Source organism: Empidonax traillii, unplaced genomic scaffold (assembly GCF_003031625.1).
Source record: "Empidonax traillii isolate 1590-97213 ecotype Southwest subspecies unplaced genomic scaffold, ASM303162v1 scaffold27:size3997909, whole genome shotgun sequence".
Lineage (NCBI taxonomy): Eukaryota > Metazoa > Chordata > Aves > Passeriformes > Tyrannidae > Empidonax > Empidonax traillii.
Window position 1 is genome coordinate 3,701,894 of NW_020955220.1, and position 20,967 is coordinate 3,722,860.

At 40.4% G+C, this 20,967-nt stretch overlaps 1 protein-coding gene across 1 annotated transcript; it reads left to right on the forward strand.

Moving 5' to 3' along the window:
- The first annotated feature begins 9,762 nt into the window (after positions 1–9,762).
- On the forward strand, positions 9,763–20,390 carry SLC35G1 (solute carrier family 35 member G1). Its single transcript, XM_027909428.1, has 3 exons — positions 9,763–9,983; positions 13,875–14,055; positions 14,560–20,390. The coding sequence occupies exons 1-3, from the start codon at positions 9,776–9,778 to the stop codon at positions 15,317–15,319; spliced, it is 1,149 nt and encodes a 382-aa protein (XP_027765229.1). The 5' UTR covers positions 9,763–9,775; the 3' UTR covers positions 15,320–20,390.
- Positions 20,391–20,967: the final 577 nt, after the last annotated feature.

Sequence of the window (20,967 nt, forward strand, 5' to 3'; positions counted from 1 at the left end):
ATTTTTAACTTTATTTGAAGGGGTTGTAACAGCCACTCAGAGTCCACTTGAGGATGGGAAACAATTATTGGCATAATTAATAAGATGTGTGATATGCTTTGATATGTTTTAATGGGAAGCTCACTGTCTAAAAGCTGTATTTATGTATACGAGCATAACAATATATTGTGTTAGCATTCAATGGAAAATAAAAAATATTTAAACCACAGAAGTAACAAACGGTCCTCAGACTGACAATAGCACCGAGAGAAAGCAGAGAAGTCATCATGCCCAAAATGTTACAAGGGACAGATTATCAGCCCACAGCAAGTCTCCGGATTCTGGAAGTTTTCCCTTGCAAGGAAGAATTTTCCTTACCATAAAAACAGAATGTGTTCCTCCTCTGTGGGGACCCCTGAAAATCCAGACAGTCACCCAGCTCTTGCAGAATGTAGTAAGAGGCTTACAAACCTAATGCACTACATCCACGATCCTAACATGGTCTCAGCCGTGGTGACACATATGGAGTGGTAAGCACGCCACCGCCCACTGCAAGGGCCAGGACCCTGCCAGGGCCGCACAGAAGTTAAGCCAGGTTCAGCAGATGGAAAAATGCAAACCCAAACACTCAATTCGCTCAGCTGTTAATGCCTCCCCCACTGCCTAGCAGGCTTTCTCTCTGGTTTGTTATACATATTGCCAACACTTGCTACCTTTCATATGCCTGCAGCCTTCTCCTGGCTTACTCGCTGAGCTGGAGACCCGAGCGTGGTAGTAAAGCTGTGAGTTAGACTGCTATTGATTAGAATGGCTGAATGTGTTTTTGTGGCCACGAACTGACCGATAAATGTCGAGGTCTTGGGGAGTTCAATTCCTCAAGACAGAGCTGCGGTACACTGCCTGACTTACTGCTAATGGCAACTTTTCTTCGTTACTGATGACTCTGAATTCTAATGGCTGGTGTTACAGGCATGTCTCTGTTTATAGTTCACTTAAACAAAGTGCTCAGAGGCAAACCTAACCCTATTTCTATTCAGGAATTTTCCTGAAATGAACTATAACTACAAAGACCTCCAGTGTGCTATACAGAAGTGGTGTTGTATTTGTGCTTTGAGACTTTGAATCTCTCCAATTAGTTATGGCAGTGTAATACTTCTGTCTTCAAATTTGTTACAGTAGAAAGCAATTTGCCCTAAATATGCATATTTATAATCATATAATTGTTTATTTATACTCCAAATAAACTGAAGTGGATGATGGCAATAATTATGTTACTGTTCCCAATCTCCCATTCATCAAATCAGTTTCTGAATTCTCAAAAGTTGTTTTCAACTCAGCCTTACTTTATGCCTCCTACTGAATTATTTCAATTGAAAAAGGACTTTCTGACCCATTCTCACTTCCTGTTCGAAGGCCTGGATAGTGACAGCAGTATGTTAGCAAGTTGTCAACCTGCCCAGATGGTGAGCATCCAAAAATGCTGAAAGAGCTTCAGAATAAACAGGCTGATCTGCTAAGAATACACAGTCCTTCATTAAAAACCATTTATGTGCAAAAGAACTGGAAGTAACAAATATAAAGTCTATTTTTTAAGAAATTCATTGGATAACCAGTGGAGTTTCAGTTCAGTAAGATCCACATTTATCTGAAATTATAAATGAAAATGGAAGTGTAAAATTTCAGGAGAAATTAGGTACCTCAGCATGTGGGACAACCTGACTAGTGAAGTTGAGGGTCCAGAAATGCAAAATATTATACACAGGAAAGAAATGCTTGCAAAGTTTAAAATTAGCAATACAGAAAGTCAACTTGATATTGTCCTGAGCAACTCAGCAAGACACTGATCTCAACATATAACAGTGGGAAAGAATAAATAATGTTACCAAATGTGCAGGGTGATGGGGAGAATACAATACTACTTGTCATGGCAAATCAATGCTGTTGCCTTATCTGAGATACTGCATGCAATACTAATGGAGCCATCTGAAAAAAACACACTGCAGGGTGATTAGGGACTCAGAGAGATGTGGAAAACCTCACTGACGATGTGGAATAAGATGACACTTGACGCTGCTAAACACCAAGCCATAAACTGAAATACCTTTCCCCCCTAAAATAAACTGTGGCATTCGTTGTAATAGGCAGTTGTTATAATATACATTGTATATATATACAGTAACATAGCATTCAGAAGGTCAAACATGGACAAATTACATAAAAAATTTAATTCTATTTTTTAGTACATAAAAAGAAACATAATTGCTATTTATTAGGGAAGAGGAGGTTCTTTGCACTTCTATCAGAAGCATCTGGCTGTGGCCATTTTGGCTGAAAAGCCAAGCAGCAGGATAATGAATATGTTCCAGTGCAGTATTTCCTATCTCTATCTTCATTTCTTGAGGCACAGTGCTCAATTTCTTTGCTGAGGTCCACAAAATAAAATGTAGAAGTTGTACATACGAATTATCTGTTCAGAAGCGTTTATAATACTGAAAAAATCTGGAAGATACAGACAACATAATTCCTTAAAATTACGTCAACAATTAAAAAAATTTGGCAAACTATTTGCAAGCCCTTGAGAATGTAATTGCACAACTTGGGCCGTATTCAGCTATTTTAGTCCTGACCAAAGTAGACTCCCGTGGGAAGAACAGAACTTGGTCTTTTTATAAGCTTATTATTAAGATTTGAACACTAGAGCTGCAGGAATATCAGCTGCAAAGCACCTTATGATTAACCAGGTAATAGTATTATCCTGGGAGGGAGTAATTTCTAAATCACAGGAACAGATCACCAAGTTTGGAAAAACAAACAAACAAACAAACAACCTCAATGCCCACAATTTCCAAATAACTGAAATTTGAAACCCCTATCCTGCTCCCTTTTGTCCCCCATATACAATACCATAAAGATACTGCCCACTCAGGAAAAATACCGGTGAATATGTTGCTCCAGAGTGGGAAACAAAGGAAGGAAAAGGACAAATCTGGAACAGAAAGTTTAATTGCACCTGTGAATGTCTAAATTTTCTGAGATACAGATTATTCCTAAAAAGAGAACATCCTTTTAATGTTTACATTTGAAGGCATTAGCTACCTGGATTATAGATTGAAAACATAAATAAAAATTCACTGCTTTAAAATAATTCATATTTCACTGGCATTAGTCCAGTCTTAAATCCCATCTCTAACTTTTCCTTAGCACTATTTAAAATAACAATAACTCCTTCAAACTAAACTCATTTTAAGTCTGGGGTTAAGAAAAAATATCTGGTACAGCAGCTGCTAGGAAAGCTCTCCCTTTCTATACAGGGTTCTGGAGTACATCAAACTGCAACAGCAGTATGATAATCATATTTTATTATCTTGAACCAAATGCGAAATGAATGTTTGTTCCATAATTACAACTAAGTTCAGAATTTCCATAAAATTATTTTGAAAGCAGTGACAATATCAGAGGATTTCAGAATAAGAAAAATGGAAGATAATTTCAACTGTTTCTAAAAAAATTCTATGGTTCTGACTGTTGTCTAAAAGTTGCATTAATGTAACTAAGTACAGTTGCAAAATAATCAGTTAATTCAATGACATAAAAATTGTAAATTGTACCTGGCAAGACTATTACATATAGACTACACTAGAGCAACGTCACTGTATACAACTAGAGTTCTCTTAAGCCAGTAAATTGCAAAGCTGTTTCCTTCTTTGAGAGCACTTTGTAGTGCTCCTTGTGCCTGTGCAAGGAGCAGGCGGCCCAGAAGCTGCCCTTGGAAGAAGGAAACAAGCCCCGTGCAAGCCTAGACAGCGACAATTTCCTGGAAGTACATCCCCAGACCAGAGGCATTCCTCCCAGTGACAAGGACAACTCAGCAAGGTCTTGAGGGCACCAGTTCTTGCATGTCAGAACATGCCCAGTTTTGCTGGCATTTCAGAGGGAGTAATCAGCTTGTGCGTGTCATCAAACCCGAGCTCACTTAGCGTCCACTTGCTGGGGAGCCAGGAACAGATTGCAGAGATCAGCACACTCTGCAAAAGCTTGGTCAGCTCATTCCTGAGGGGATGCCACTCTGGTACTGCTCACAAGACCTAAGCTAGCTGAGGTTACAGGGACCAAAATAACCACTGGAGTTAGACCTGGGTTCATGTGCTCTAATGTCTTGCCTACTTGGAAGTGATGCTTAAAAAAAAGCTCCATCAGTATGGGAATTACAGCAGAATGATTTCCCAGGATACCCTCTCTGCCTCCAGTAAGGAAGGAAAAGAAACCATGCTTCTTGCCTTAAGGGGGTATTCTTGTGGACAGCAAAATGCCTGGAATAGATACATTCCACATGCATGGCAGCAGCAGGGTTTTTTGCTATAGCAAGGAATGCTCTTCTGCACTGCGGCTCTTGGAAGTAATGAAGGAGCACTGACTCAATTAAAAAATGGTAAAAAAAAAGCACACCCCCACTTATGTCTGTGACAAAGGGAAAGGGTTTTAAACCTGTGTTGCGAGGTTTTCTTTCCATAAAAACAGTTGGAGTTGAGTTGAGTTTCAGATTACTCCCCTTTCAACATACTAATACAAGCAAACTGAGAGGAGTAAGCATTGCACTAGCTTGTCGGAACAAGCTGAGAGGTGCACAGGCTGAATCATGTTAGTGTTTTATATAATACATAGTGGTTTATATATTTTTATATATGTTGTATAATGTTTTATATGCTTAGAGTTCCAATACAGTAACACTGACCCATCACCTGGGACAAGGTTAGGTACGTTGTCTGTAATTTTTGTTCTGGGGAAAAGTAGAGGCTAAGGAACAATAATTTCCTTCAAGTAAGGCATGTAAACAAATGCTTAATAATTCATAGGAGTTGCAAGTAAGGAAGTTTCCCCCTTCCTGACCTGCAGAGCAACCCCAGGCAGATAGCTTACAGAATAGGAAACATACTGTGCAAGTGCCAAGAAATGCAGCTGATTGAAATAGTTCTCTCCCTTTCCGCGAAGAGAAACTATACATTCAGCCATCTCTACTGCTGTAAAAATTCAGTTAAAGTGACAGTGAAAAAATATAATTTAACAAATTATCTTCTTTCAAGAGTCACAAAGGCCATTATAGAACAGATCAAAACAAGACAAGTGAAAATAGCAACTTTGAGCAACTCCCACTTTCCTCTGTTCTTTCTTGGGAGCTCTGATACTCAATGGCACTCAAGTTGTACTTCTGCTCTCTGAGTTTTGTACTGCACTGCCTGACAGAAATCTCTGGAAAGTCACCGTGAAGTTCCATGATTTTTTATTTTTCTTTCTCTTCTCTCCACAGTGCTGAGTGCCATGAAGAAGGAAGAAAATTATTACAATGATCCACCCCATCTCCTGTTTAATAGCACTATTCAGTACAACCACAAGCTCAGGGAAAAGAAAACTGTGATACTCTGAACATACTGTGGCACAAGATTAAACGTTTGTGCAACAGTTCTATACATGTAGAAACAATTTGTGGTGATGGCAAAACTGAGAATCATACACCATCCACTTTAACAGGGAAGCTGAAAAATATGGGTCTCTTCTAATACATAGGATGGAAATAAAGCCCACTAAGACAGGCACTGGAAATTTGATGGAGAGGCAGGAGCTCATATGGACCACATTTTCACTGGGCTGAAAGACTACAAGTGTTCATTCATTTTACACATAACTTTTTTTTTTTTTTTAATGTGAGACTGAACACAGGAGCGTGTCACACAGGGAGGTGGTGCAGTCTCCATCCTTTGAGATATTCAAATACCCAAGAGAAAGACTCTTGAACTCTAGCTGAACCTGCCTTTAGCAGGCGGGGTTGGGCTAGATGACCTTTCAAGGCCACCACGTGACCATCAACCTCAGCTATTCTATGATTCCCAAACAACTCTGGGTTGGCCAGAAGTTTGAATGAATACTCAGGACTATGAAACTCATCTGTTTTATGGCACTCAAGTGCAGAGGTAAATGGGTAAATGGGTATTACAATGCACTTAAAAGTTGGATGCATTTCAGAAGCTGATAAAGTAATTCTTATCTTTTTGTTCAACCTTTTCAGAAGGAAATAAAAAAATGCAAGTTCACTATTTATTGTTACTTCCTTTTCATTAGTCTATGATAGTTTTAATAAATGTATTGCTAGACAACTTAAATCCCAAATTAAGATCTTAAAAGTGGTTTTACAAAATTAGCATTTTTACAGAATAAAAGCCATCAATACAGACTGCTGTTTTGATTTAAATCTTCCACTGCTTTTATAGCTTAAGCAGTACATGACTGTGCTGACACAGCTATGTTCAGATCAAACTGGGATAGATGTCACCAGGGTGTTCCACGTGCAGTACCAGGAATCCATCCTGCCGTCTTTTTCACTGGAGCTCTGCAAAGCCCTTAGTGCTGCCCTTAAGTGAGGTGAATAAGGGCTAGGTCAGTTCCAGGGCTCCCTCAGTTTATATTATTTAGTTCTCACTAAACCTCCAAGAGCAGCAGTGGTTCAAAAAGCTTATTAGGGTATCTCTCCGGTGGATAAAAGAAGTGATGGATAGTGGATAAAGTTCTTATAATCTCACAGAAAACTCCCACGGTTCTCCACAAAACTCACTTAATTGCTTTGTCATTTGTGCTTGGTAAAGTTTCTGAAAAGCCACTCTGAGGAGTCAGAAACAGCACTTGCAGGCAGGGAGATGAAAACAGAACACTGAAAGAGTCCCTCACCAGACACACAGACTCAGACCAGTGACTCGCACAGTAAAGTACCTGTCAGGTTTGTATCTCAACATGCAGTGAAGTAATGGCTTGTTCCTGGCAAAAACTGTCTGCCTAAAGTTTGGGTGAGATGGTAATATTCTTCCTTTGAAAAAGAATAACCCAAGAAAGCTCCCTTTGGGGAGAGTGGTGACTATGCAGGAGGTATCTCCCTTTCTGCACTTACGGTATTTTAGAAACCAAATAAATGCCATTTAGCTTGGTGGTATATTTTAACTTTCAATGATCAAATTGTCCAAGTGTAATAAAGCTTTTTCTTATAGACTTTGCACTCAGGGAAGAGACTATAGGAGGTCCTTACTCTTTTACTCTGGCAAGCTGGTGATGTGCTGGAGAACAGCTAGTTCTGGGCACAGTATTACACAGACAAGGCTTAATCTGTACTTGAAAGGGCTACATAAAACATTGACCTGTCACATTTATACACCTACTTAATTTTCCAATCTAGGGCATCATGACTGCAAATTACATTTGCCTGCTGGTTAGTCTGGGCAGCTGCAACTGCTCTGACTCCTTGCTCAGAGAAGAGGGCTGTACTTTACGAGGAGAACTTGGAAGCTCTCAAGCTGAGACAGGCCTGGCAGTTTGACCAGGAGCAAACAGAACACTTTATGTATCTTGGCATAAACAAAGAGTGCCCTTAGAAGGTCCCTTTCAAACCCAGACGTGGAGGGGTACGGAGGGGGTTGTTGCAGTCTCTTTGAAACTCCCTACAGCTCAGTACTTGGCACTGGGGCATTAAAAAATATTACCTTGGATTTCATAGTGGCAGTATTATAAAATAAATACATAATCTGCATATTTTAACAAAGTTTATAGACAAACGGCCAGAAATTGTAAGTACTCACTATATTTTGTTCTGTGTCTGTACTGTGGACTATGTTTTGGCTCTGGTTTTCTTCACTGAAGACTCAAGTTAGCCAGCTGCTCCTGCTGTTGCTGCCTACAGAGGTAACTCACCTACTGACTGTGGTGATAGGCCACAAAAATCTGTGTGATGTGCTCTGCCAGCCTGTTTCACTCTTGCTGGGCAGGGGATGTGCCAGGTCTTCCTCTGAGAGACCTGTGGGATTGCCACCCTGGGATGGCTGCTGAGAAACAGAATCTCCACTGCTCTTTCACCAAAACTTGTCTGGGCAAGGCCAGCTCTAACTTTGCGTTTACAATTCATGGAATACTGACATGTAAAAGCTGCCTTGGAATACAGAGAAGTTTAAGTTTCTTGAGAAAGCAGCAGGCTGCCAGGTTTATTTGCACCTCCCTCTCTAAATTAAACCAAGCTCCGAAGGATAGGGAAGTGCATTAAGAGAAAATAACTTCATAATTAAGGCTGTTTGGAAAATTTTGCTGGCCTGCTTGTCCCCTCTGTGGGACAAGCACCTCCCATTGCATCTCCAGAGGAAAGATTTAGTAAAGCTTTCAATATAGACTTTGTAGAAGGCTATGCTGATAAGAGCTTTAATAAAAGTTATAAATTTATAACTAATGTACCATATAGTTACTTATTTTTTTGGTTTATAGCACTAAGAGATCAGACAATGTAAATATTTAGAAATATTTTTTATTTCAATACAACCTTATTAATTGATTTATCTTATTTTAATAATTGATATAGCACATCTAATTTTTAGCTAAGAGTAATTTGTGAAATAATACTGGTCATATTAATCAAATGCTAGCTCCAAGATAATGAAATACTTATGGCTTATAATGAAATACTTATGGTGGATTAGCATGGACTATAAAAAGTGCTAAATTAGTGGAAAGGAAATCTTGAAATAGCTTTTATGAGATAGCTGGAGGGAAAACTTAAAATAGATTTTGTGAAATAGTTTGTATTTACCATTTAGTATTGATTTTGCTAAAGCTATATATTACATTTCACATTGTTAAGAATAAAGAAATAAACACAGATTAATTTATGCAGTTAAGAGATTAGTGTGAACATAAATCTCTTCTTTGAATAGAAATTTAATTATTGATAACAGCTCGACTTGCTCGAAAGGGAAATATTTCAGCCTTTGAAATTTATTCTGCTTCTTTTACTCCGCACGTTTTGATCAGTAAGGAAAAATGGCTATTCTGTGTTTCTTTGCATCCTTTTCGATTCTCCCACCCAAATACATAGGCGGCATTGTTTCCTTAAGGAGAATACAGCACGGGAAGGTGGTTAAACGATTTCTGTACGCCACCAACAATCCCGACCGGGTCGCGCTCCAGGTTCCCATCTCCACGTAGACCCCTGAGCGTAGCCGGTGCAGGCAGCAAGTGTGCCAGGGAGCGATGGAGTGATGCTCCGCTCCTGCTCACTGACACGGCAGCGCCGACGGGCCTACCGAGGCTCAGCCCGGCTATTCCCATGGGGGTGGAAGGTGGTCCGGCGGGATCACACCGTGACACCCGCAGAGGCCGTGGCAGGTGCTCCCTGTGCTGATGATCCCCTGCGGGCTGAGGAGCTCCCGCTGCGAGGGGTCAGTCCCTCACAAGGGACACCTTCAAGAGCAGCGAGACACTCTCATTTCGGGCGCGCACACGACGCGACAACGCCCCTAAAACAACTTCGCGCCGCCGTTTTCCACTGTTTTGCCTCCTCTGCTCGCGACAGCCACGGCCTGTGCCGCCCCTCGGCTCTGCGGCGGGGTCAGAGCTCCCCCTCCCGAGGCACCGCAGCCTCTCTCCTCCCCGGCACAGCCCCCGCTGCCCGCGCCGGGTCCCTCTCTCGGGGCCGCCGGAGAGGAAGCGGCGGGGCACTGCCTTCTGCCCCGGGAGGGGCGCTCGGCGGCCGCCGGGCTGCCAAGCAGGTACGCCCGCAGGAGACCACAGCCGCCCGGCTGCCTCCAGGCGGGGCCTCGGGGAGCGGCAGAGCCGGGACCCGGTCGCGGCCGCCCCGCCCCGCGGGTGCCCAGCGCTGCGGGCGGGCCGAGGGAGGGCGGCGGGCGGCGCTGGGCGGCCACGCCGCATGCGCAGCAGGGCAGGTGCCGCCGGCAGCCGAGCAGCGCCGGCAGCATCGCGGCAGCCCCGCGTCCTCATGGTGCCGGGTCAGGGCGACGAGGGTGCCGCTGCTCCCGCGGCGGGCGGGCAGCAGCCGGAGGTGCAGCCGGGCCGGGAGGACGGGGCGAGTGCGGGGCAGCAGTGCCTGTGCCCGGCGCCCGGCATCGAGGCGGCGGGCGCCGAGGAGCGCCGCGCTTGTGACTGCAGCTCGGGCTTGCCCTGGCCGCGCTGCTGCGAGGCAGCTGGTGAGGAGGGGGAGTGGGTCAGGGAGGGCAGCGTCCTGCCCGCTGTCGGGGTGACATTGCCGGCGCGGGGGCCGGGGAGCGGCCCGAGGGCAGCGGGCTGTCCGCACGTGGCGGCGGGAGCGGAGCGGAGCGGGGCCGGGCGGCCGCAGAGGGCGCCCCGAACCTGCGCCCGCCCCGCCGCTGCCGAGCCGGGTCACACCTGGTGCCCGCCGGGTCACCCGGGGCCGGCTCGGCCTCGCCCGCTCCTTCCCGCTCCTCTTCCCCGGGCACGCCGGCCCCGGCGGAGGAGTGCATAGGAACGGCAGGCAGGACTTCTTCCGTGCCCCTCGCCCTCCATGGCCCCGGGAGCGGGCAGAGCGCTGGGGCCGCTCATCTCCAGGGGTGGGCGGCTCCTCTGTCGCCTCTTGAGAGCGCTTCGGGAGCGATTATCCCTCGGGAAACAGTACTTCCTGTTGTCAAAGTTTTGAAGAAAGACCTGACAGTTTTGGGTAGATAGAGGCACCTTCTGGCATTGTGAATTTCTGGCAGCGTGAACTTCTGGCACTGTTAAATACGTTTGAGCAGGGGCACGAGTGCAGTTCACCAAGTCCACGGACTTGTGGCTGTGATTCCCTGGGCAATTCTTACCATGCTTTAGTGTGAGTGTAGTCTTTGTTTTGTCTTAATCCGTGCTTCACTTCTTGGTCACTTTCAATTGTTAAAGCCACAAACTTCCTGTGAAATACCCAACATACATAAGTTTTACATGGAGTTCTTTTAAAACATATATGCCATCTTAAAATAACTTCTGAAGTTGTTATCTAAAGTACTTCAGCATGTGTAGTTTTTAAACAATATCACTGAAAATGTATTTGTCATTAAATTGACTGTAATTGACTTTCTAGTGGAATATAGATTTGATAGTGTGCTGTGGAGAAGTCAGAAGAGAAGAGGGTACTTGACCAGTGAAATTCACATTAGTGTCACTTTTGAGGCAAAGCTGAGGGAGTGGAAAGCAACCAGCGTTTGAACTTCTGAGAAACTTGCATTAACTCACCAAGAAGAGTACTTTGGTTTTGAGTAGTCTATCTAGCAAAATTTTTGACAGAGTCTATGACTGAAGTTTATGAATCACCCCGAGATCCTGTTTGCATGACCATGATTAGTTCATATGCAGGCTGTTGTGCTCCTGGCACTTAATAGAAGACTGTAGGAGAGCTGTTCTGCTTTTTATAATGTGAAGAATGGATCACAGTCATCTGCCTTTCCTGAAGGTCTGGGAGAATCATCTTCCTGCTGACCACCTTTGCAGTAGCCAGTACTCTTCTGTCTCTGCTACTATTCCTAAGATGCATGTATGTGAGAAATGTGATTTTCTTCACTGTATGCATTTTGCTGGTATAAAAACTTTTTAGAACAAAGCATGGCATTAAAACAACAAAATTTACACATGGAAAGGCATGCAGTGGGAGTCGTTTGCCTAGGACTTAAAACAGGAGTGGAAAATTGTTTGAAAGGTTGGAGTTGGCCAGGGAATAAAATTGGAAAACCGAATCTGTAGCCACTCAAAAAAGAGGACTTGGGTACTGCTTGAAACTTTTTTATTTCCAGGCTCCTACAGTCTTAAAAAAACATGAGTACTTGAGTGTTTTGATGGCATTGGGCTAGTATTTAGAGGCTTAAGATTTTGTGGGGTGGGAATGTTATCTTAATCTAACTTCTCCTTGCAACATACTTTGAAATAAGTACTCTTCAGAACTGCAGTTCTTGTTTTTGGTGGAAGAACTTGTACCATTTTATTTTTAAAAGGAAATAAAACACTTTCTCATTGCACTGAGTACGTGCCTTGGCAATGCAAGATGTTGATGGTTTAAATTCTAGTATTAAAAGATCCTGTTTCTGGTAGGCTTGGTATATTGGGTAGCTTAAAGAAATGAGTTCCTTCTGCTTTTTCTTTGTTCCTGCCAGTGCAAAGCTTAGTTCTGGGTATAAGATCCTTTCAGCATATTTTGTTTTAATTGGATTGGTTTTCCATTTCAACACTTCCATTATTTAGATTGGCTTTGTTCTGTAGTAATCAGACAAGCTATCATGCCTGAAATAAAAGTTAATAGTTCTGTTTGTGCTGTGTTCATCCATAAGCCACCATGGGTTTGAATTTCCCATTTCAGTTACAGGCTAGTTTGATTCCTCTTGCTTTAATATTGAGACGTTGTTGATTTTGTAGTTCTGTTGCGTGACTATGTGGATTAGGACATTACATAATTCATGAACATTTTTGAAATCCACTGTTTCATAGTTGGTAGATGTCCCGGTCCAGTGTTGGTTGGTGGCAGTTTTTATAGTCCCTTTTATGTAAGTGGTTGTTGCTAAATAGAAATATTTCTAGTAGAAGCTGTAACTCAGTTGCAGCGTGGCAGGATCCCTTGAGAAGCAGGCCTTTTGCCTACTTTGGATCTGTTTTAATGCCTGAGCCTCTAGAACTGTGTCAGCCCACAGTCTCAGCTCTTAGGTAGTAAGATGCAGTTTCTCAGCCTTGAGTACTGATCTTGAGGAGGATCAAAATGGTTTGTAACAAGTTTTGTTAATTTAGAAAAAAACAACAACCACACACCCAAAACAAAGCAAAAAAAAGCCTCTCAAAACCATATTTAGTTGCTAAGCAACTCACAGCAGTACCCTGCTGGTTATGTTTTAGAGGATCCATAAGGCTTACAGGCTGCCACACTAATGTGAGATGAGGCACCCTTTTATCAAAACACTGTCTCTGGGACATGGAGTTCTCGCTCCTATCTTTAGAGAGTGTTGTAGAAGAAAAGGTAACTCCTAATGTTTTATGCAGACAGAGAAAAAGAGACAGTGAGGTAACATCCCACTCAAATTTTTAGATGGGTTCTCTTTTTTTTTGCGGTGTTCACCTCTAGGTTCAGTGGAAAGGCTGTTACTTTTATGAAACAAAGCAATTAACAAAAAAGGCTAATTTCTTTGGAGATAGTGTTGAGAGCAGCAGCAGCAGTTCTCCTGTGTTTGCTTTTTTTTTTTTTTTTTTTAATAGTCAAAGGTGGAGAAAATGAGTGGAACGAGGAAGAATATGTTGCTGAAGAGAGCCTGAGGCAATGAGGAAGCTTGAATAGAACCATTGGACTTGGGACACTATTTCAGGAAAGAGAAGTCTGATAAATAAGCATAAACTACGGTCTTCATGGAATTATGATAGACATCAGGCTTTACCATTAGTCACTTGAATTTATTCTGTTTAAAAATGTATATTTGATGCCTATTTGAAAAACATATTTGAGTTTTTATAGCAAGATAAAGATGTTGTATGAAAATTCTGTAGGTCTAGGTCATATTTAGGGTGATTTAGCTACAAAGTAAACATGAGGTATAACAAAAGTGATGTTCTTTACACAGATTTTATATGTGTGGATTGGTGAGAAAAGGAAATTAAATACTTGCTTGTGAACCTTAGTTAACCAAGGTTCATAAGCAGATGATTCCCAAGGTAATAAGTTTCAGAATCTGACCATGGGCCATTTCGTAGTCAGTTATATTTACTGGTCCTTGGGCAGAATCATAACTAATCACTATAGTAAATCACCCTTACTAGTCCGATAGCCACAAGAAGTAAAGCTAACTTGTGTAGAACTGTGAGAACTTTTGTATCTCAGGTGTTAGAGTACATCTCTTATGCCCTGTTTTAAGAAAAAAAAGAGACCAATGGTGGTCAGTGAAAAATGTTTTCAGGGTTGCTCTGGTAAACACATGTAATATTTGCATTTGTCTCTTTGATTCCCCTGTCTCCTCTACCACAAGAATCGCTCCAGATGTATGGAGCACTGCAGTGGAGAACTACCTGATCAGAGAAATCTTCTAAGAAATCCTTTTTAACTGTAGAAATATCTGTTGCAGGAACAAAGAAGAAAGCTGCATGTCCAGGACTCGGCCTGTTTTATACTGTACTGTCTGCCTTCCTTTTCTCAGTGGCCTCTTTATTTCTTAAAAAAATAGAAGATCTACATTCAGTGGAAGTGAGTGCGTTTCGATGTGTTTTCCAAATGGCATTCGTTCTTCCTGGTTTAATATACTACAAGTAAGTATAGTAAACGTTTAAATTTAAACTTATTTCTTAAAAGTAGATCTACAATTATCACTTAAATCAGATTGCAATATTATTTTAATTTGAACTTCAGCTGCATAACTGCATTGTTTTGGATTAGTTGGTAGTTTCTTAATATGATTCAGAAAACTGAAAATCTTTGACTCCCTGAATTGTATAGGTTTCTACAAAGATTATCTTGTCAAATGCTTTGATCTTCCATGAAGTGGTGATCTTAAAAAACCAGAGGGTAGTTTGTAGATATTCTTGGCTTACTTTGCATGTGAAACATTAATAGCATGAACAGGTTCTGAACTCTGAATGTGATTGGGGATCATGATGAAAATAAATTGTTCTGTGATTAAACAGTTAAAAATATTTGGATATTGAAGTCCCTCATCTAGAAAGGTGTGTGCCATCTAGATGGGTGTGTACATCTAAATGTGTTTGAATGTTAGTCATGAAATAAACAATTAATGTGACATTTCTGTTTTTCAGAACAGGGTTTTTGGGACCAAAAGGTAAAAGAATTTTTCTTTTCTTCCGAGGATTCCTTGGCTCTACTGCAATGGTTCTTCTCTACTACGCTTACCAAGTCATGCCACTGGCTGATGCCACTGTTATAACTTTTAGCAGTCCTGTTTTTACGTCACTGCTGGCATGGATCTTTCTCAAAGAGAAATACAGTCTTTGGGATCTTCTGTTTACCCTCTTTGCAATCACTGGAGTGATTCTTATTGCTAGACCACCATTTCTGTTTGGGTCACGTGATATGGGGATTGAAGGAAGTTACACAAATCACCTTAAAGGAACTATAGCAGCAATTGCAAGCACAGCATCTGCGGCTTCGACTATTGTTATACTAAGGAAGGTGGGAAAATCTGTGCATTATTTTTTGTCAATTTGGTACTATGCAGTCATTGGTTTAATTGGATGTGTTATAGCATTGTTTGTTTTGAATGAATGGCGTTTACCACAGTGTGGTAAAGACAGGGTTTTTCTAGTATTAATAGGCTTGTTAGGTTTAGGGGGTCAGGTATTTCTCACAAAAGCATTACAGATAGAGAAAGCTGGACCTGTATCCATAATGAGAACAATGGATGTGGTTTTTGCTTTTATTTTGCAAATCCTTTTTCTCAATCATCTGCCAACTTGGTGGACTGTGGGTGGTGCCCTGTGTGTACTAGCCAGTAGTACTGGAACTGCCATTCGCAAGTGGCGACAAAGCGTGAAAAAAGCTAAACAAAGTGAAATCTAAGAGTATAGAAACTAATTCATTGCAGAAACAAGGAATCTTGAGATATATATATATATATATATACACACAATATTTATTTTTATTTATTTTAAATATCCCATTTACCAAATTGTAGTACCAAATTATATTCAGTAAAATAAATTGTGTTTTTTTTTTATTTTAAACCAAAATTGAAGATGTTTTAGTAATTGATTAGGTATATGCTTTTCTTTTTCATATTTAGACCTGAAAATATGAGCAGTGGAAAGATACTTTAAAGTTGTTGCTTTCTGTCAGAAGTGGACAATGCTCTCAGGCACCTGGTGTGATTCTTAGGGTGTCCTGTGCAGGGCCAGGAGTTGGACATGATGGTCCTGATGGGCCCCTTCCAACTCTGCATATTCTGTGATTCTATGAATATTTATTTTCCTAAAGTTCTTGACTCTCTACTTCTTAGACCCTTTCTTTATTCTTCAGAGCAGTGAAAACAGTCTCCCGGGCTTATTTAATACTATTCCATGCTTGATTACCAGAGGGATTGCAGTACAAAAGTTAGAAGGGAATGAAGAGTTAGTAATCTTTAAACAACCAACTTTTATAGAACACGTAAAGCTTGCACATTTACAAGCTTTGTATTTTTTTCTTTTTGCACAAAACCGATGCCAAATGACGATTTGTTTTTAATTTGGATTGTAAAAGAACAAAAGCTATTTCATCTTTTCAAATAATATAAAGAGAAAATTAACTTATGAAAATTATCAGCTTTGCTTTCTTTTAAAAAGAATGTTAAGTGTGTGCATTTGCTTTGCAGACACAGTGAAACAACCTAATGCCCTTTCTTTTCCCCGAATGCAATTTTCTCAATAAACATGTCTTTAGTTGCTGAACTCTCAGTGATGAAAGACAATGTCTAATTGTATACCACTCTTAAATTAGCAATTTCTTGTGGTATGGAATGTTACTCTGTAGCTGCACTTTTCTTTGTTCTATGCAAAAGATTATATTTTTTAGGTATTTAATATAGGTTATTTTTAATGCTGCTTACGACCCTTTTGTTTAGATTCTTTTGTACTAAAGTTCTTTGTGAGACCAAGTTTAAGTCTCCTTGGCCTTCATAAAGTTAGGAGCATTTACAATAAAGCTTTTGCCTACTTCCTAAGAATGTACAAGAGTGCGGGTAGTTGCAGTTTCACAGAAAATGCAGGTTGGCCAAGGCCATAGAGATTCTACAAGAGAGGTTTGAGGAGAGCTTGGTGGAAGGGTAGAGCTGTGCATACACATCACATTTAAGCATCCACACTACATCAGGCAGTACTAGTGGGCAACTTCAGCCTCTTTTCTGCAGCCGGCGCTTTTAAATCTACATTTGTCACTTTTCTCGCACATCTCACTTTTATAGGCTTTATCTTGATAGCAACATATACTAAGAAAAAAAAATTGTGTTACTGATCTTGGTGTCCTTCCTGTTTGAGGAGGACCAAACGTTTAGTATCAGGAAGTGGGATTTTCCCAAATTGAGGCTTATGTACTTTCAGGTCTTGTCTCAGTAGAGTTTAAAGAAAATTTTAAGTCGATCTTTATTTGGTCATTTGTATCATGAGGAATTTTTCAGTTTTTTACTCACTCTAGTGTTTTTCTAAAGGAAAATGCAGTGTTCTATACACTTGATATACATTTGTTTTAAAATCACTGAAAGTGGTGGATATTTCCTTATTTTGATTTGTAGATGTCTAGTCACATGTCTTTTCCTTTGTCAGTAAGCATTGAATCCTGTCAGGGCAGAACTAGGGACTTCAGTCCCGAAGGACTGGAATGCATGTAGTACTTTGGGATGTATCTGGATGTGAGGGGCCTCTTTCTGCAAGTTTCTGTACGTAAACCAGCACCCCGAATCCATATGTGTTTATGGGTATGAGCAGATTCCACTTGAGTGAAAGAGTCAGTTCCTGCTCATAGCTCTGTGTTTTCTGCTTCTCCTCAAGGCTGAAGTTCAGCTACTCCTAAAGGGGTCAGGAGTAGCATGAAACTGCTTTCCTATCTCTTTAAAGCCTCGTGTAGTAATAAAATTCCAGTTTGGCACCTACTTTGCTTAATACTTGGAACTGTGAACTGGGATTGTTTTTCTGCTGCTCAGCCATCGCTGCCATTGAGCAATAGCTTTCAGGAGAGGGAAGGAGAACAGGCTGCATTTTTTACTGCTTCACTTCATGTTTAATATGCATGTGTTTGAATTGCCACTTATAAAGGTGTGGTTCCAGAGCAGTTCAGATTGATGTAAACGTGGATTGTCAGCTAGCCCTGCTCCCCCCTTTTGGCTCAGTGCTTGTGCTTATGAGGTTACGTGATGAGCTAGACCTGGGAGCTACTCCAGCTGCGTATCTTTTTAGTAAGGTTGTTGGAAAGAGCAAGATCAGGGTAGCCTGAACTCGATGACAGTATAAAAACAGTAGGAAGGGGAATTAGATAATACTTCAAATTACAGCATATGAATGCTGCTATGTCAGTACAGAATAACAGTAATGTGGAAGCTTACATCAAAAACTCTTTTGCTCATACGATTTCAATGAATCTTTTTTACATTTGGTAGAAAAGAACAGGCTATTGAAGAAAGGATTGTTTTCTTGCCCTTAGCATATAAATAAATCTAGAAAATAAGCTGATCTGAAATCAGCATCCAGATATAGTGGCTGGTAATTTTTATCTCAAGATTTTTTCTTGAGATAAATTTTTCTTGCAGAAACTCTCTTGATATATTTTCATACCTGTAGTGCCAAAAAACCCAGATGACTGTTTGGTTTTTTTTCTTTGTTCAAACCTATAGGATCTCCTTATGGCTCCATCTGCTTATTTCGTCTTGCTTTTCCCAAACCTTCTTAAATATTTAAGTTGTTAAAATAATTATCTAAACAAGATCCTCTGTTGGAGAACATTGTATGTGGTGGAACATTATTTTGATTTTGATCCATCTTTTAGAGAATTCTTTAACTAGTATGAGAATGAAGGACTTGACTAGGGCTTCTCTAGTCTTAAAGCATGACAAGCTAGATCCTGTGACTAGCTTTTCTAGATGATATTGAGCATGGAAGACATTTAAGCTTTAAGTTTTTCAACTGCCTCAATTTTAAATTGTTTCTTTCTCTCAAATGTACGTTTAAAACCTAAATATTAGCTGTAACCCTTGAAGATAAAGGAACTGCAAAATTAGGGGTACTATGAAATGATGAGGGTTTTTTAATGGAAAATACTTCTTAAAATTTCTGTTAAGATGGTAAAACTTTTCTTCAAATCTTAACAGTTTGAGAATCTGAAATGTAACTGGCTGAGCCTTGATTCTTTCAGATTCTGATCTTTTTTAGCTTTTAAAGTTTTAATACAACAAGTTTCTCAGGGTCAAAAGTTATTTTTCTGAGCTTTGAGTCAGAAATATATTCATGTTCGTCATCAGTAGTGTCCTGTTGTGATCTTTGCTTTAAAGTTTGATAAACATACTTTTCTAATAGAAACTTCTTCCTTTGTAATACAATGGAATATTGTTGCGTTGCAGTTGCTGTGTTACAAAGTTAAGTTTCTCTTGAATTTCAACATATTCATTCAATGTACTGATTTCAGTGGATTCTGAGTAGAAAGAGTAATAATTAATTATTGATTGTTTTGCACATAAACATAGGGTCAACAGATTTAGTTGTTACTGATGCATCACATGCATGGTTCTTATGTTCTTTACTATGCAAGACACTGTAGTTGTCTGTGGTCTTCAGTGGGACTTTATAGCCTTAAAGCCTTATGTACCCAACTCTTCTGTAGAAAGCTGTTGGCAAAAAAGCTATGTACTGTCACTGTGCAGCAGCCGGTTTCTTTCGGGTTAAGTTGTTTGTCAAAATATGATCTAAAAGCCCTTTGAATACACCAAGAATTTGACGAGCTCATTGTGTAGACAAGGGCAGTCTGCATAATTAAAATGGATTTCCTGCGTTTGCCTAACACCAGGCATGAAGTAGCCTCACCTTATCAGCATTGGTAAAATAACTAGTTTAATGTGTCATTTTTTATTCTGAAACTTGAAACTATTCTCTTTCCCAATTCCAAAACACCACGATGGTGCCTCCTGTGATTAGCAATGACAAGGTGGATACTACTACCCTTGATCATCGTTTAGAATAAACACCCCCACGGTATTTTCTCTTCATTGAGATTTTGTTCAAGCTGTCTGTTGGAAGAAGGTTTATTTCTAGAGAGGTAGCCTCTTTAGAAGTTATTTTCTTGCTAACTAGCAGCAGTTAACCAGGAAGAGTCTGTTTCCTATCTAGCCGTGGGAGGCTCATCTGTGGCATCAGTCCCACAAAGGCAGTGGGAACATGATCTCTGCCCCTGTGTGGGTTCAGGGTTGGCAGTACTGACAGCAGATGTGCAACACTGACTTCAGCAGGACATTACAGCTACCAGCAGAATGTTTTTGTGGTCCTAACTGCCTGTCCATCCAAAGAAAAGTTTGGCTTTATATTCCTGCGGATGCAGGTGACTTCAGGGTGGAACATACATAGACTTCTATGGTGATAACACTTCTGTATATCAGAATGAGTAATATCCTATGTTATATGAGTTACTGTATGACAAAAAGGGGGTAAAAATACCCTCAGCATTAATTAAAGCATTTTTACTATGTCGTATATATTGTTAAATATATGTTGAATTATATGTTTTGTAGAAGTTACTGGCTTTGTTATGTAGTAGTATATTTTTATAGACAATTCTTATATATTGAAATGTTAAGAATATTTTCGTAAGAGATTTATATTCATCATTGCTAATAAAAAGATCCTGAAGAATTAGTCTCTGGTTTTGCATTGATTAGTGGAACATAACTGAATGCAGTGATTGTAAAAGCTTTATGAAAGAAATGTTAATCAAACAGTCCCTGTTAAACATGAGCATATGCCTCAAATTCTGCTAATACTATCATGCTATGTCACTTTTTATGCCTTGCAACTACTTAGAGGCAAAAAGAAGCTCCATCAGCTTCCATACAGCAGTTTCTTGACTGGAAACACTGTGACATTGACAGATCAGTAAAGTTAAATTTTCCTGTGTGCAAGTGGTGATTTGTTTCTGTGTATTTTTTTGTTTTGTTTTGTTTCTGTATATCATGGTTTGAATTCAAGTCTTATCTCTATTGTCACAAGGTGATACTTAATTCATCCTGGTGCTTCCCATTATTTAGTGTGTCAATAATTAACTTTTCACTAAGGAGGAAAAAGCAGGGGAAAATAAATCTTATGTGTAAAACCGTCATCATTGCTAAATGTTACAAAAATATTGGAATATTTTTTTTTATTATCCTGGTAAGTGCTTCTTCCTACAGTCTCAGTGGATTTCTGAAGCTCACACTTGAGAGCTTTATGCATGTAACACATTTTATTTCTGGATGTGACTTAACATTAGAGAGGGAAAAATAGACGGGAAATGAAGAGTTACATAGTGGGGAATAACTAGCAGTGTTAGCCTATCTATCCAGCACCTCCTTCTTCACTTAGTAGGCTCAAAAATTAACTCATTGTAGGACAACTTGACACCATCTGTTTCACAGGCTCTAAAGTAAAGGAAAAAGCAAGGTACTTCAAGAGAACTTGCTGTGCCAGGCATAGGCAGGGGAAGAGTAATTGTCAAAGAAG

Bases quoted from the DNA above. Each gene is read 5' to 3' on its own strand.
- SLC35G1 (XM_027909428.1), top strand. From the start codon at position 9,776: ATGGTGCCGGGTCAGGGCGACGAGGGTGCCGCTGCTCCCGCGGCGGGC. The intron at 9,984-13,874 runs GTGAGGAGGGGG...TATCTGTTGCAG, and splicing joins GCGCTGCTGCGAGGCAGCTG to GAACAAAGAAGAAAGCTGCA. The intron at 14,056-14,559 runs GTAAGTATAGTA...TCTGTTTTTCAG, and splicing joins CCTGGTTTAATATACTACAA to AACAGGGTTTTTGGGACCAA.